This window comes from Calypte anna, chromosome 24 (genome assembly GCF_003957555.1).
Source record: "Calypte anna isolate BGI_N300 chromosome 24, bCalAnn1_v1.p, whole genome shotgun sequence".
Classification (NCBI taxonomy): Eukaryota; Metazoa; Chordata; class Aves; order Apodiformes; family Trochilidae; genus Calypte; species Calypte anna.
The window spans coordinates 1177466-1194079 of NC_044269.1; the positions used below are offsets into that span (position 1 = coordinate 1177466).

Here is a 16614-nt window from a genome sequence, read left to right on the forward strand (position 1 = left end):
CTCACCTCTCACTCCTCCATCACATCTCCTGCACCACCACTTCACCATCACCCTTGGTGATGCTTTTCTGCTGGGTGCCTGAGGTGGCACCAGGAAAGCTGTGGATGAACCTGCAGCAGTGTCACACCCAACCACACTGCAGGGGCTGAGCTGGGCATCTCCTCCTGCCTGCCTCCAAAGCACCCCAGGTGGTACCAGGGCTCCAGGGGCTCTGAAGGACTTGGAGCAGCACTTGGATGTCCACAGTGGGGTGGTGGAAGACAAAGAGCACCCTGTGCTGTGGGTGATGCCTCTGGGAGGGCAGGGAAACCTCCTGTTACATCTGGAGGAACAATTTCTCTGCTCCTCAGTGGGAGCAGCTCCATTTTCTGGCTCTGTGGCTTTCTGTCTCAGCTGCCCAGGCAGGATTGGGAGGGACTTTGCTTCCTGGTGCTGTTCAAAGATACCTTTGACTTGTGCAAAGGCAGCAGGAGGGATGGAAGAGTAAAACTGGCAGAGGTTTGAAAAGTTTCCCTTTTGGAATGATGGATTTTGCCACAATTGAACTGAAAAAGAGAGGGGGGAAAAAAAGAAAAAAAAAAGAAGAAAAAAAAAAGGCTAGGCTGGTTTGGGCAATATCTCCATGAAACTGTTCCTTTCAAGCCCACCTGCCTGTCCTCATTTTCCTCCCTGGACTTTGGCATCTCCTGTGCTGCAGGTTGGGAGACAGGAGCTGTAGGAGCTCTGCTGTGTCCCAGGAGAGGTTTGGGGGGGTTGTGCCCCAGTAACACATTAGAGCAGTCACCACCCATCTCCCAGCTTTCTGCCTGTGTTTTATTCTCCCTCTCTCCTCCACAGCTGATTTCTGCTGCCATTGCAGACCCCAGGGGGAAGCCCATCCCTAGGGATGGGGGTGCAGGCAGTGGGAGCCCTCACCCTGTGAATCCCCCCAGCACCAGGACCCTGCTTCCCTCCACAGCTCCATTGCTGTGCTGAGAGCACCCTCTCCTGTCTCACCCTGCTTCACTGCATTCTTTCCCTGCTCCTTTTGCTCACACAGAACTGAGCTTCTCCAGCCCAGACCAGGCTGAGGAGGTGGCTCTGGGGACCCCTCAGCCCCAGTGCTGGGCTTGGTACCCAAACCCCCTCCCCAGCACAGAGGTGATGGGTGATGGGGTGGGCTCCTGCCAGCAGCAGAGCCCCAGTCTGCTTAGGAGAACTGGGGGAATATTTAAGTAAAAAAACCCCACAATTTCTAGGAGAGAGGACTGTTCTGATTACTAATTAGATCTGGTTATAATTATCTCTCTTTGCAATCCCATACCTGCTTCAGAAGAGCTCCAGTTCCTCCTAACAATTAAGGGAGAAAGTCTTTTATGATACACTTGGTGATTGCACTGCAGCTGCAGCCTCCCTGGCAAATGCTGACTTATTAAAGAAGGGCCGATATTTACAGAAGAACATGGTGATCAAATTAGGCTAAAATTAACTGGAGTGAATTAAGAATAGCAAGGTTTGGTTTTATTTTCATCTGTTTCCCTTTCTTTTCTGCCACAGAGTCACCTCTGGGCTCCTTCCTAATGCTCGGTGGTACTTGACTGGGTAAAAAATATCCTAAAGTGGCAGCAACCCATCTCTCTGCTTTGAAATCTGCTTTTCCACCTCCCTCTTGCTCCTCCTTCTGCTTTGCTAATCCCGAGCCACAAAACCAGAGGGTAAGACCCAAACCTCTGGCATTTGCAGCATCCCCCCAGATATAACAACCTCACTACAAGCGTTGGCAGGAGCCAAGCAGCTGGGAATTTGGAGGTGGGTTTGTGGTTTGGTTTTTTTTTTTAATAGCAATGGGACACACGAATGCTCACCAAATGGTCTGAAGGGGCTTTTTTCAGCACAAACAGAATTCTTGGTGAGCAGAGTGGGATTTTGAAGGGGGTTGATTCTTGCTGTAGGTGGCCAGAAAGTCACTGATGGGGACAAACTTTGGGCTGTGGTGCTGGAGGGTGGGTGATGTTGCTGTGCTTCTCCCAAGGAGGTGGCTGAATCATCCTAAATGATTGTATAGCAGGGGATGGTGAGGGTAATGAATAATGTAGTCTCCAGCCCAAGCCTTTGGATAAATTATCCTTCCAGATGAAATTCATGGATTTGACAGGCTTTGCGAGTTACTCCTTGTTGCAGAGTCACCAATTTCTCCACATTCCCTTCACTGCCTCACTCCTGATCCTTCAGATCAAAGTTGTGCTGAGTTTGAGGTCCCTCAATGTCTCTTTAGCAACTCTGGGTTTTTTCCCTTAATCCAGGAGCTCCTCCCTAGTTCTAGTTTAGTGAAGTTCAGTGAACTTCCATCCTGACTGCTCCACCTGGGACTTGAATTCCTGTTTGGCCCCTGGATGTGCCAAACGAAGCCCAGGGCAGTGCCTGGCAGTGTTTCTGCAGTGCTTAATGGTGCTTTTAATGTAGATGGTGCCACCAGATGGAGGTGGACACAGGGCATACTTCAGATGGGGTTTGGGAAGGTTGTTCCTAAGGATGCAGTGGTTGGGATGAAGGATTTGAGGGTGAATTAGTCCAAACACTCTCTTCTTTCTCCTTTGTTTCAGTGGAAAAAGCTTTGAGAAGCTTCTAGGTTTTGTCTCCATCTTTCCTCCACTTTGTCCCTCTGTAGGTGCCCGGGTGGAGGGGCAGGGACCAGGATAGAGGTGGAAAGGGCAGAACCCGATGCTGCTCCCATTCCTGCATCCCAAGCCCATTCCCGTGGCTCTGTGGAGATGGGGCTGGTGGTGGCTGTGTTAGGAGGTTTTCCCCCTGCAGTTCCTACCCTGGGGAATCAGAGGAGGCAAGTGAGGGTTTGCTGTTCCCAGCACACTGAGTATTCACAAGAGCTGTGAATTAGCTGGGCTGGGCCATCTTTCTGGAGTCCTGCCTCATTCCTCTAGCAGACTGGCTGCAGCCAAGGGGAAAATTAACAATACTTTTTGCTTTGGGGACAAGTCTGTCGTGCAAATCCTCTTCAGAAGCTGGCAATGAGCATGCAGGGCTTTGTTGGGCAGGGGAAGCTGTCTCGAGCCAGGTTTACTAAATGGATTTCTACCATCCCAGGCAGCATGGAGGGTTTAAAAGAGGAGGAATCAAACCCTTCCCAGGCACAAGGAGCTGAACTCCTGCAGGAGGTTTTTCTCCCTGCCCAGTTTCTCAGCCTGCCTTTCCCACCTCCAGAGTTCCCTCCTTGCTGACAAATGGGGACAGCAGTCAGGTTCTCCAAAGATGCTCCCACCTTTGGGACCACACACCAACCTGCCACGTGCAAGGACCTGTGGGGACAGCTTGGGTGTGTGGAGGGGACTCAGAGGATGTTTAAAGGATGTTCCTGTGTTCTCTGCACTGCAAACTGGCACCCTGGAGCCCCAGAGGGCTGGGGTGAAGTGACCAATATCAGGGTTAGGATGGCAGGGGGTGCTGGCTGGGGTCCCTTCAGCAGGTAAAAGTGGCACCCACTGCCTCAGCACCATCTGAATACGTTGGTGACTGGGACCATGAGCCCATCACCTCCCTGCTCTTGCAGGACACTTGCAGCCTGCTCCTGCCTGGGGCTCCTGCCAGAGCTGGACTCCCCAAAATCCAGTGGCAGCCCAAAATCTCCCCTGCTCCTTGGGCTTTTCCTAATTGCTGTGTCTGCAAACAGTGTGAATTCACCAGCAGTGCTGCAGGCAGGGGTCAGGGGATGCTCATCCAGGGTGGGACATGGTGGGGACCCAGCAGGCAGCCCCACAGGGATGGATTCAGTGGGAAGGAGCCTGCCCAAGCCTAGAGCTGAGCAACCCAAAATGAAAAGCTGCTGGGTGTTTGGTTTTTTTTCTCCTTCCCCAACAAGCTCTGCTGCAATCTGGGCTCTTTGCAGACACCTGTGACCCCTTTGATTTGAGGCTGGGGGTCGTTTGGGAATCTGCTGCTCGGAGGCACAGGGCTGAATGCCCTTGCAGGGAGGCTTAGAAATGGCTACGATGCACAAGAGCCACTCCACAAGCAGATGTCATGTCCCTGAAGCCTCGAGAATGCTTGAAGAAGTGAGGGAATTTGGAGTGAAAATCAAAATGCTTCGCCTCTGTTATTGGTGGAGCATCCCAAGGTCAGGATCTGAAGCTTTGCAGTGCTGAGGATTAGAAATGTGTTGGTTTTTCTGTGATGAAAGGCTCTGCTCCTCCTCTCTTCAACTGGATTTGAGAGCTGGGCTGTAAGAAAAGTTGAGAAATGATGTGACAAGCAGGGTACAGCTGCTATGGATTGGCTGCTATGGATTTGGTGATGCTGAGTGAGCTGCCAGATGTTCTCAGCCTGGCTCTGCCACCCTGAGCAAGGGCTTTCCTCTCTCCAAAGCAACCCAGGACCCTCAGGAGCTCTCTGAGCCCACTGGTGGGAAGGGGCTGCAGGTGGGCAGCTCTCTGACCCCTCTTTGGGGTGGGCACCTGAGCTCAGGGCAGAGGCAGCTCCTTGTTTGAGGTCCTGGCAGGAGCCACCAGCCTGGGACCAGCTCAATTCAGCATCCTGCCAACCTCCCCCCCCCTCTGCAGCTCCTTCCTTTCCATCTGCCCTTCCATGGTCCCCCTCCCCTCCTCTGGTGTCAACACAAGCTTAATGAAAAAGCAGCAGATGTTCTTTTGATTTCCATTTACTGCAGATTCTCACCAAAATGCAAATGGTGTTTTGCACCCAGCTGTGTCCAAGGCCATTCTGGCTGAGTCCTGGCATCTCTGCTCACAGATGTCCAACCTGTCTCATGGACTTGATGGCCCCAACACCCTTCCAAAAAGCTTCTCCAGGAGGTCATCTCTGCCAGCCCTCATGCCCTGGCTCAGTCCATGCCAAAGGATTCACAGGAGGTGCTGCTCCTGGGTCTCCCTCCCACCAGAGTCCTCCAGGATAAGGAGGAGCAGGAGAGGAAGGAAAATGCAGTTTGTTAATTGGCACCCTTTGGGCTGTCATTGGAACTGGGAGGGGTTGAGGGACAAGCAGGGAGGGAAGGAGCTCTGCAGCTCCCCCAGCCAGGACCTTGTGGATCCCAGAGAGATTCCCCACCAGCCACCACCTGGATCCCAATTTTCTGCCCCTTCCACCTCACTCTCCATCTCTGCACCAGCCTGCTCTGCTCACTGAGGCCCAGTTAGCCTGAAAAGGAAAAGTGATGGAGCTGGAGCCTCTCTGGGACCACGCCTGGGTGACTTCTTTTATTTCCATTGAGGGAAGATTTTTGTTGTGTGAGTCAAAGCTGGCAAAGCATTTCAGCTGGGAAAGGGCAGCAGAGGAAACTTTCACTCCTGAAATCATTTGTGTGTTTCCCATGAGCCTCCCAACAAAACCTTCCCCACTCCGGCTGCTCCGTGGACAAACTGGATTTGTGCTTCCTCATCTCTTTCTTCTCTTTCCCTTTCCTTTCTCCCTGCCATCTGATGGCAGACAGGACCTGAGTGATTAAAACCACAGGAGGCAGGAAGGGGACTTTGATGGATGGGGGATGGATGGGGGATGGATGGGGGATGGATGGGGATGGATGGGGGATGGATGGGGATGGATGGGGATGGATGGATGCTGGGAGCATCTCAAGTGGAGTGGGGGGGCAGGTCCAGCCCTCCTGGTGGTGAGGCTGAAATGGAACAGGTCCTGTCCCATCCCACAAACCTGACTGTTCCTGCTTCACCCCATCTCCCAAATCAGTCCAAAGGTGCCTGGCCGCACCCTCAGGCTCCAGGAGGCACAGAGTCCCTGACTGAGATGTTGCACTTCTTGTTGCCTTTTTTGCTATTGATTCCTTAATTAAAAAAGAATAAAATTCCACCCAAGCAGACATTGCTCTGAACCACTCCATCAGTAAAAAACAAAGGAAAAAGAAATCAATATCCTATTTAGACAAAAAGCACATGGGAGCAGATGCTGGTGCAGCCCTAGGTAGTACCTCCCCAAGAAACAAAACCTTTCCTTTCTGCATGTCCTGCAGCCAATCCAACCCTTTTTCTCTTGTTCTCTTCCTCCATCTGGCCTTCTCCCACAAACCCAGCCCCTGTCACTATTTTTAGAGGGCTAAATCCAGCACCTCCATCCCCAGTGTCTTTGTGCTCCTTGCAGAGAGAAACCTTTGCAAAACCACCCAGATGTAGCCAACCTGAAGCCATCATCCCCAGGCTCCTTCTGTCGTGGCTTTAAGCAGGCAGCAGGAAGGATTCCTGCCATCAAAACCCAATTTTTCTCTTGCTGGTGATGGGGACAGAGCTGTGCCATGGCTTTGGGGACACCTTCAAAGAGGGACCTGAGAGCAGCTTGCAGGGGCTCTCTCTGAACAGGGGCTTAAAGACTCAGATAATTTACCTTAAAAAAAGAGATCTGCTCAAGGTTTGTGTAAGTCTGAGTGGGACAGGAGGGCAGACAAGGGCAGGAGTGTGCTGGAGCTGTGCTGCTGCCTGGTATCCACATCCAGCCCCAGCCCAGCCACTTGGCAGCACTGGGAGCACTGGGATTGATGGTGCCCTCCTCCCAGAAGGACTGAGTTTGGCTTCCTTCTGCCACCCAGGGACACTTGTCCCTGTCCCCATCTGGGAACCAGCATCCTGATGGGTCAGCCCACTTTATTTTGCATTGCTCAGCACTTGGGACATGGGGTGTGGGGGTGTTTGGGGGTTGCTGGAGCAGGATCCTGCAGCAGGACAATCCTGCAGCAGGACAAGCCACTCGTGGCAGGGAAGGGCTGGCTCAGGCATGGCTGCATTTTGTTATTTTATTTTATTTTCATGGCACCTCCTGCTTTCTCCTGGACCAAAAGCCCCCCAAGTGCTGGGGACACATCCAGGGGGAAGATAGCTCCAATTTACTTGAGTGCCACAGATTTTCTGAGCACACAGCCCAGGACTCATCCCTCTGCAGATGAAAACATCTCCGAGGGGTTGGGTGACACAGCTCTGACAGGGCTCAGCCCTTTGAATTTCCCCCAAGCAGGATTCCTCCCATCCCTTCCTGCAGAAGAGATCTAAGAGCAGCAGCAGCTGAAGGAGGGGGCCAACTCCTGGGGTTTGCTCCAGAGCATCCAACTTTTCCTTTCTGCTTTTTTCTTAAATGAACAGTAATAATCCTTTAAAAAAAAAATCTGAAAAATATCTGACATGGGGAAAAATAATGAATTCAGTTTCTTGCCTGCACTCTCTGATCTGTCAGTCAGCACCCAGGAGCTGTGAGCAGGGGGTGCTGCCCTACATTGGGGAGATGATGATTTCCCTGCCTGTCCCCCCCTCCCAGGAGAAGGCTCAGGCAGTGCCCCCAGCCCCTCCAGCTCTGGCCCTTTGGATTGCTGCTTGTGGGAGAGAGGGAAGTGCTTGGACCTTTCATCCCTGGTGTCCTGATCCTTCCCTTTCCAGCTCAGCAGATCACAGCCTATCCGTGCCTCAGTTTCCCCCTCTTTGAGGTACACAGTTCCCAAGCTGGGAGGTTGGGGTGTGAGAGGGGATCCCATTAATGGATTTGGTTATTAGAGTGGTAACCAGGCCAGCTGGGCAGATGGTTTTTCCTCCCTTCCTGTCCCATCCCTCCTCCCAAGGCTTTCCCCTGACTTTCCCCATCACCCCCAGCAATGCCCTTCAGGCTGAGGGGAGCTCAGCACAGACACAACCAAGCAGCTGCCTCCAAAGGCTTTGGGATGATCCAGCCAAACACCAACTTGTCTGGGAGTCTGAAAGGCAAAATATTTGCTGGGCTCCTATTTCCCTTTCAACAGGAAGAGTAAATTTTGAATTTCTTACTCTTTGCAGAGAGAATATTTCAAGTGAACAATCAATACCCAGCCAGGTACCTGCCTGCCTGCACAGCATCTGGATGTTTAGTAAAGCTTGGTGGGGTTTGCCAAGTTTGTTTTTTTTCTCCTCCTCTTTTATAAAAAGCATTTGTAGAATACAGATGTTCACTTATCCCGGGTCAGGCCTCCTCATGTTTCCTCCAAAAAATGGGTGCTGCCCAGAGGCAGGGCTCACAAAGGCTTTCACAGCTCTGAGCTTTGGGTTTAATCCCAATGTGAGATGAAAATCCAATATTTAAATCACTCTTTAGGAAGGAACCTGGGACACCAAACCCCTCCTCAGCTTGACAAAGCAAAGAGTATTACAGTGATGGGACTTGTGGTGGATGGATGAAAACAGAAATCATTAGGAAAGTAAAAAAAAAAAAAAAAAAAAAAAAAACCAAACCCCAAAAGAATAGATTTTAGGAAATGCCAGCAGTCTGTGTCCCAGGAGCTTCAATGTTTGTTTCCCAGGAGCTGCAGACAAAGAGGAGGGATACAGGGGTATCCCTGTGGGATGCTTTGGGATGGACCATGGCCACTTGGGATGGAGGAGGATGGATGGAGGTGGCACCCATCCCCCAACCCCCCCCCAGGCACACAGACTCATGTGCCACAAGACACACAGGCCTGGGAAAGAGATGCACTCTTTAAACTTTCATCACTAATTTTCTCCTTGCTCCCCTTGTTTCTTTTGATTTATTTTTAAGCATGTTTTCCCCAGGCTGTGCTCTTCTCCTCCATCTCTTCCCTCTCCTTCTTCATTTGCCAGCAGCCAAGCATCTTTCAGAGGCCAAACCCAGAATTATTTCAGGATATCCAGGCTCAGTTCACTTAAAAAAAAAACCAAACATAAAATGCAAATGATTTGTCTGTATTGCACAGGATTTCTGTGAGACCCCCATGCCACGGGCACCCTTGCTGATGGTTCTTGCAGCAGAATTGAGCAGACAGAAATATCTCCAGGTTTCAGATGGAGGAGGCAAAGGGAAGATCTGGTTGGTCATGCTTGGAGAGGAGGATATTCCAAGTTGGAGTTGGGGCTCTCAGCCCTGTGACTGCCCCTGTTTGCTCTTGGTGTCCCCTTTTCCCAAGCTCCTCACCTGCCAAAGGTTTGGAGCCTGCCAAGATGTCAAGATCTTGAGATACAAATGCAGTCCAGGAGAAAGTTTCCTCCAGAGCTCAGCCCACTACAGACTCAACAGATTCCATTTAGTGCTGCCCTGAAAAAAAAAAACAAAACCCAACCCCTGGCAGCACTCAGACACAGGGAAATCTCAGCCTTTAAAGTGTTGGACAAAACCTAAGAGGCTGTTTCTAGCTCTGAAGAGCTGCTGGAAATCTGAATCCTAAATGTGTAAAGTCCTGATAAATGAAAAGCTACACAGTGATGGAGCTGGAAGCTGCTCTGCAGAGTTAGGCCCTCACAATTCGTTGCCTTCAGAGTGGATAATGCAGAGAGCCCCTGGGAAAGGGAAAGGGACTGCCAGGAACTCAATCCCTGTCAGGGGATTCTCTTATCCAGTGCAGTGAGCTCCATCCTAAAGGCAGTTTTGTTTTCAGGCCCCTTTTCCTCCTCTTGGGAATCCATCCCAGATACCTGACCAAACAGAGAACCTTCTTTCTCCCCCAGTATCCAAATTCCCCTGCTTTTTCCCTGGCTTCCTCCCCACTGCCAAGTCTCCCAGACTCCAGTTTTGCTGAATTCCAGCAGCCAAGCTCTCCTGCTCCCACCTGCTAGAAAAGCTTTCCCTTGGACCACCTCTGGAGCCCTTTCTCCATCTCTGTCCTGGATGGCAGGATAGGGATGAGCATGAGCATGGCCAAACCCCTCCAAGATCTCAGGAGCATCCTTTTTTTTTTTTTTTTTTTTTTTCCTTTTTTCTTTTTTTTTTTTTTCTTTTTTTTTTTCTTTTTTTCTTTTTTTTCTTTCTTGCTTTTTTTTGCTTTTTTTTTTCTTTTTTCTTTTCTATTCTTTTTTCTTTATTTCTTTTTATTTCTTTTTTTTTCTTTTTTGCTTTTTTTTTTTCTTTTTTTGCTTTTTTTTCTTTTTTGCTTTTTTTGCTTCTTTCTTTTTTCTTTTTTATTCTTTTTTCTTTTTTTTCTTTTTTTTCCTTTTTTTTTCTTTTTTTCTTTTTTTCTTTTTTTTTTTGCTTTCTTGCTTTTTTTTCTTTTTTTCCTTTTTACTCTTTTTTCTTTTTTTTTCCTTTTTTTTCTTTTTTTTCTTTTATTTTTCTTTCTCCACTTGCAGGACCTGACTTCTGCCCAGGGGATCCCCTTATCTCAATAAACACTGTTGATAACTGAGGCTCTGTCTGCTCCCCCCTTACACTGTCCCACTGCCAGCAGAGGAATCTCTCTCATTTCTGCAGGGCATCAGCTCAGCTCTGAACAATTCTGCCTGGTCTCACTCATCAATCACCTTATCAAGGCTTCCCAGGGTGGGTCTGGGGGCAGGAAAACCTCTAAGGAAGAGGGAAGCTCTTCAGGAAGCTGCTGGCTGCACAGCACACATTGCTTTGGATTTCTTGATGCTTGGAAAATGAGCTTTTCCCAAAGCACTCCAAAGGACAAGGAGCAGAGACCCCAGGCTGGCTGCACTCATCCTGGCAGCCCACAGCTATGGGCATCAGATTGATGCCTCTTTAAGGCTGCTTTAAAAATACTCTAAAAATGCTGCTTTCACAGGAAAAGCAGGAGGTTGATGGGAAGAAGTTTGTCAGAGTTTCTGTGGAAAGTTTTGCAGGAGAGAACATCTCTCCAGTGAAGATCCTGAGTGCACTGGGAGGAGCAGATGAGCTCCTGCTGGGGCTTTTCACCTCCCACCCCAGAAGGTTTCAGCAAAACATTGATTTTGGGGGGGGGATGTGTCTGGACTCCCACCCCACCAGCAGCTGCACCTCCTCCATCTCTCTGGCTCCTTCTGCTGGGCTTAAACCACCCTGGATCCCTTCTTTTCCCTTCTCTTTTTCAGGCAGGGAAAGGTTAACTCCATATTCTCTGCTGCCAGGAAGAAGACACACACACCTCCCACCCCTCAGCCCCAAACAATTTGCCTATTTATATCCCTGAGTTAATCAGGAGGGCCAGCACTTCCACAGCAACCTGATTAAAAATTAGGAGAGCAGATTCTGTAGTGGTGCCTTTTTATACCAACCCCCAAACCCTGGGAGTGCAGTGGATGAATAATGGATCATGGCTCCATCCTACCAGCTCCTTGCCTCCCCTTCTTCTCTTTTTATCTTTCAGTCTTCTCCCCCTCCTCCTTTCCCAGGCTGGAGTTTGAGGCAGGAACATCTCCATCCTTCATTTTGCTGAGTTTAGAGCTGCTGAGCTGCATCCCTGATTCCTCTTCATCAGCCCCAAGTCCCCTGCTCAGTGAACCTGGGGACCATCAATAATTCATGGCCACGGTAACCACCTACTTGGGAAGATGGAATCAGGACCCATCCTCTCCCCTTTCCTTCTCCTCATCTCCTTAAGCCTTGCTGCTGATCCTACAGAGGAGCAAAATGGGTTGGAAAACAAAGGTTTCTGGCACAGGGAAGACAAACTGTTCCATCCATGAGGTCGTCCCATGCCCACCAGGTGTCACAGGCAGCTGGGATGCTCTGAGGGGGTGATGTTAAACCAGTGACTGCAAAAAAAACCCTTCAGATGTCAGGCAGTGGGACAGGACAGCAGTCAGGAATATTAACAACCCACTGGAAAAAAGTCCCTTCATTTAATTCCAAGGTGCTCTTCAGAGAAAGGCTTGTGAATTGGGTTTGGGTTTTTTCCCACTAGATGAATTTCCAATATTTTTCAAGCTGAGGTCAAATTTAATTAATACCTTCAGTGAGGGAAAAAAAAATATTGAAAAATATCAGGTTGGGTTTGTTAAACAGCATAGAGTCCTCCAGTGAAAGGTTTTGTTGGTTTGGGGTTTTTTAAGAGAAAAGAAATACTTTCTTGATTGTTAAAGAGCATCAGAATGAAGCAGAAATTCCCACATTTTCACATTTCAACTGACCCAAACCACAGATTTCTCACTTTTTTTTTCTTTTCCCTCCACTCTTACAGCCTGAAAAAAAAAAAAAAAAGTACATTTTGGAACCATGTAGCAAATCTTCCCCCCACCACCGCCCCCTCCTCCCCCATCCTCTCCAGTCCCTGGGTTCCGCCCACTGAGCTGAAAAATCCCATTACTCACAGCGTTTGGCAGATGTCTGTGTGAGCAGCCTTGTGTGCAGCCAGCACAGCTGCCTTGCCTACTAATCCTCTGCCTCTGCCACCTTGGAATTGCCAACCAGCAGAATCCCTGCCCCAGCTCCTGAATCCTGCCCAGCACTGGAGGAGCCAGGGAGGAAGTTTTGAAAAGATTTCTCAGGCAGCTAAAAGACCCCAGCAGCTCAGGAGCAGGGGGCTTCAGAGCCCAGTTCTGACATCCACTTTGCATGGTTCAGCTTGGTGCCAGCTCAAGGAGGAGGAACCATCCCTGATTTAAAAACAAAACAAAACAGCTCCACTCTGGGGGAAAAGCAGGAGGTTTCCTCTGGGTGAGGATGCTGAGGATCAGGATTGGTGTCTCCTCCTGAGCAGCAATTTTTTTCTACATGAAACTACCAGGAGCTCTTCTGCCTGGGCAAGAGGGATGGATTTCCATTGTGTTCTCCACATTTCTGGTGGATTCTCAATGCTGCAGGGACCCCAAGAGCTCCTGGAATGGACCAGGATGGGGGTGGGCAATGTGTCTGTACCAACCCTGGTTCCCAAAGGCTGTGGCTGGGAAGAGCAGACCCAAGCAGGGGACCAGGGATGAAAAGTCCTCTCTGCAGGTTGGAAGGACAGGTCCTCTGATTTCCCATCCAAATTTCCCATCTCTTCCCATGCTGGGGGTGGTTGGAGAAGGCAGCCAAGGACAGGACCATGCCCAGATGCTCCTCAGCTCCTGCTTTCCAGTTCCCTCCTGTCCTTGAAGCATGAAGGAACAGAGATGCCCAAGGGCTGTAATGCAGACACAGCCTCACAGGGGCTGAGGAGCTTTCAAAGGAAGGTTGAGATCTTAAATGTCTCCTTGACACCCCCAGCAAAATCTGCTTTCACAGAGGGAGATGTTTAAAAACCTCACTGTGGTGAGAGGGAATAATCTGCCCAAGCACATGGAGTTTTGCATTCCTTTTTTTTTTTTTTCTTTTTCTTTTTTTTCCAGCTGACAGCAGCACAGGGAGGGCTGAAAGCCAGGGGGAAATCAAAGCAGAGCAAGGGAGGGCTCCAGGGTTCCTCCAGCTCTCAGTGACAGGGCACTGCCAAGGGAACCCTCTTCAAAGGCTGGCACCTGGCAACCTGATGCCCATAATGAGCTGTTTCCCCTCGAGTGCAATAAGAAACAGACCAAATCCAGTCCCCCTGCCCTTCTCCTCACCCTCCCCTACCTCCCAGATTGCAGTCACAGGGCTGCCCAAAACCTTTCACCCTCTGGCTACCAGCACCAGTCACAGTCTCAGGCCCCAGCTCACTCCAGAAGGTTGGTTTGATGCTAACAAATGACATTATCCCCTCCCTGCTTTTTTTTTCCTTGCAGTTCCTCCAGATGACCCTGTCATTTTGGGAGGACCTGTCATCAGCATGAGAGCAGGGGACCCCCTCAACCTGACCTGCCATGCAGACAATGCCAAGCCAGCAGCTTCCATCCTCTGGCTGAGGAAAGGAGAAGTCATCAACGGAGCCACCTACTCCAAGGTGAGGCAGGATGGAGCTGGGGACACTCACTGTGCCCTCCCTTGGCTTCAGGAAGTTGTTCCAGGCCTGGCACTGCCCTTCACAGAACCCCAGAACAGCTCAGGCACTGCCTTCAGCTGAGGTTCTCACCCTGCATCACCCCACGAAACCTTCACAGGAGGATGCAAGGGGGAAACCACAAACTGTGAGAAACCCAACCACTGCCCTGAGTTTGGCTGCCACGGCTCAGACCTGCCCAAAAATCCCACTTCTCCCCCAAAAACCCTGCCTGGGTGTGGTGTTACCCTCATCTGCAGCCCCACACCAGCCTGGGCAGAGCAGAAACTCTGGATCAAACTGTGACATACATCTCCTCCTCCAACTGCAATTTTCCATGAAAAATTGTCAGGGTTGTTGGCATTTTTTAATTTAAAGGGAAAAGCCTTTATTGGGTCATAAAGGAAAACATCAAAGAGCAATCAGCAGCATGCTCAGAATGGGTTCCCACATGTTCTTCTGTTTATAGATGCTTGGTAAGTGCTCAAGATTCAGTAACACTTGACATCCCTAATGAACATTTCTAAAGAGCAAAATGCCAGGCACAAAATGGGTCAGTTTGCAGCCATTTGTAATGCAAGCAAACTTCAAAGCCAGGAGTCAAAGGCATCCATTCCTCTTGGAGCTCCTACAGATCCTCTAAATAAACATTTCAACCCTCTGGTGCCACTGTCAAGTCTCCACTCAGCCTTGTTCCAGCACATCCCTATGGGCTTGGAAAAGCAGAGGGGCTTGGGCAGCTTCCTGGCCTCCTCCCTGTCACCCCCCAGAGGACACTTGGTCCCCCAGCAGAAGCTGAGCTGCTTCCTTGGTAGCTGATGGGTGGGAAAGAGAGGGGGGAAATTATCCCATCCCCCTGCCTGCAATACAAGAGGCAGCATTAATTAAAGCCAGGGAGAACTGACCTCTCCCTCCAATCAAGTGGAATTAATTAAGCATCAGGCCATTGACATGCAGCTGGTTATAACTTGTTTCCTTCACCCCAAAGCCTTCTTTTCCACTGCAGACTGCTCACATTTGAGCCCTCTGCCTTTCAGGTCCCCAAGCAGAGAAGGAAGGATGCTCCAGAATGCTCCTCTTTTGTTTTTCAATCTTTCCAACAACAACAAGAGCAAAAAGAACTTCCCAAGCTGAGCTTTTCATGTCCCACCCCCATGCAGGACAGATACCTCCATGGCGTTGGAAGCAGGGGTCAGGGATGGGAAGGAAGAAGTCCTGTCCTGTATTCTCCCCTCCTCATGAACCTCCTGACTTTCACCATGAGGCCCTTCCACAAACACATCCCTGCCATGAGCAGGGAAAAGGGATGCTCCAGAACCACACATGCCCAGGGCACCTTAACTTGAACAATTTGGGGGTTATCTTAGCCTGAGCCTATTAAAGAAGAAAAGCTACCTTTAAAAAAAAAACATCACCCTTCAACCTTTTCTACTGAGTGGGAATCTCTTTGTTTCTTTAGCTTTCCAGCCCACCAACCAATTCATCTGCAAGGTTCTGCACAGGGTTAGCATCCACCACATCCTCATCCCCAAAAGCAGGGCTGTTCCACAAGGGGAGGGCACACCAGGGGATAATAAAGCAAGCCCAGGGCAGCATCCTTACCACTGAGGGCAGAGCAGGTTTAGGTGATCACCAAAAGACAAACCAGAGCAGGGATGGTTTCCCATCTGGGCCTGATGGTTTTCATCTGGACCACTGTGTGACACCTGGTGTCACCACCCAGAGCTGGGGAAAGTGACCCAGGAAGTTTTTGCACTCCCTGGGGGAGCTGACAGCAGGTTCAAGAAGCTGGTTATCCCATCTGTCTCCTGCTTTCCAGGGGTGGTGGGTGCCATATCCCCCTGGAGCTGTGATTCCCAGGAGCTGGAAGTGAAGTACCCAATTCCCAGGGATTCTGTCCCTGCTGGTTCCTTCTGACTCCCCCCAGCTGTGAGCAGCCAGGGCTGAGCTCTTGGCCAGGTCCTGTAGGAATCTGCCTTTTCTCATCCCAGTTTCTTCCCCCCCCCCAGCAGACCCTGCTCCGTGATGGGAAGAGGGAGAGCATCATGAGCACCCTTTTCATCTCCCCCTCTGACATCGAAAACGGGGAGAGCATCGTCTGCCGTGCCACCAACAAAGCCATCCCCAGTGGCAAGGAGACCTCTGTCACCATCGATATCCAACGTGAGTACACAGCCCCCCAGCTGGGTCTGCGGACAGGGGGCTCCCCACATCAGGCTGAGCCCAGCCAGGAGCAGGCACTGGGGTTTGGGGGGTTCCCTGGATGGGGATTTACTGGTGGTGTGACATTCACCAACTTCCAATCATCTGGGATGTCCCCAGTGAGCCAGGACTGTTGGTAGATGATAGAGAGAGGCTTGGCGAGCTCTTCTGCCAGCTCCCTCATCACCCTTGGGTGGATCCCATCTGGTCCCATAGACTTGTGGGGATCCAAGCAGCTCAGGAGGTCACTGACTGTGTCCTTCTGGATCACAGGGGGGCTGTTTAGATTCTTGTCTCAACAGAGTGGCTGAGAGCAGCCAGGCAGAAAGGGACCTGGGAGTCTGGATTGCCAGGAAGCTGAACAGGAGCCAGCAGTGTGCCCAGGTGGCCAAGAAGGCCAATGGCATCCTGGGCTGGCTCAGGAACAGCGTGGCCAGCAGGTCCAGGGAAGGGGATTCTGCCCCCTGTGCTCAGCCCTGGTGAGGCCACAGCTTGAGTCCTGTGTCCAGTTCTGGGCCCCTCAGCTCAGGAAGGAGATTGAGGTGCTGGAGCAGGTCCAGAGAAGAGCAAGGAGGCTGTGAAGGGATCCAGCAGAATTCCTGTGAGGAAGGGCTGAGGGAGCTGGGGGTGTTGAGGCTGGAGAAGAGGAGGCTCAGGGGAGACCTCATCACTCTCTGCAACTCCCTGAAAGGAGGTTGGAGCCAGGGGGGGGTTGGGCTCTTTTCCCAGGCAACTCTCAGCAAGACAAGAGGGCAGGGTCTCAAGTTGTGCCAGGGGAGGTTTAGGTTGGAGATGAGAAAGAATTTCTTTCTGGAGAGGGTGATCAGGCATTGGAATGGGCTGCCCAGGGAAGTAGTGGA

At 50.6% G+C, this 16614-nt stretch overlaps 1 protein-coding gene across 1 annotated transcript in view; it reads left to right on the top strand.

Moving 5' to 3' along the window:
- Positions 1-16614, top strand: part of KIRREL3 (kirre like nephrin family adhesion molecule 3) — a 270602-nt gene that overhangs the window by 220880 nt on the left and 33108 nt on the right. The window contains 2 exon segments of the mRNA XM_030464796.1: positions 13359-13516; positions 15565-15715. Coding sequence (XP_030320656.1) covers positions 13359-13516; positions 15565-15715 — 309 coding nt within the window.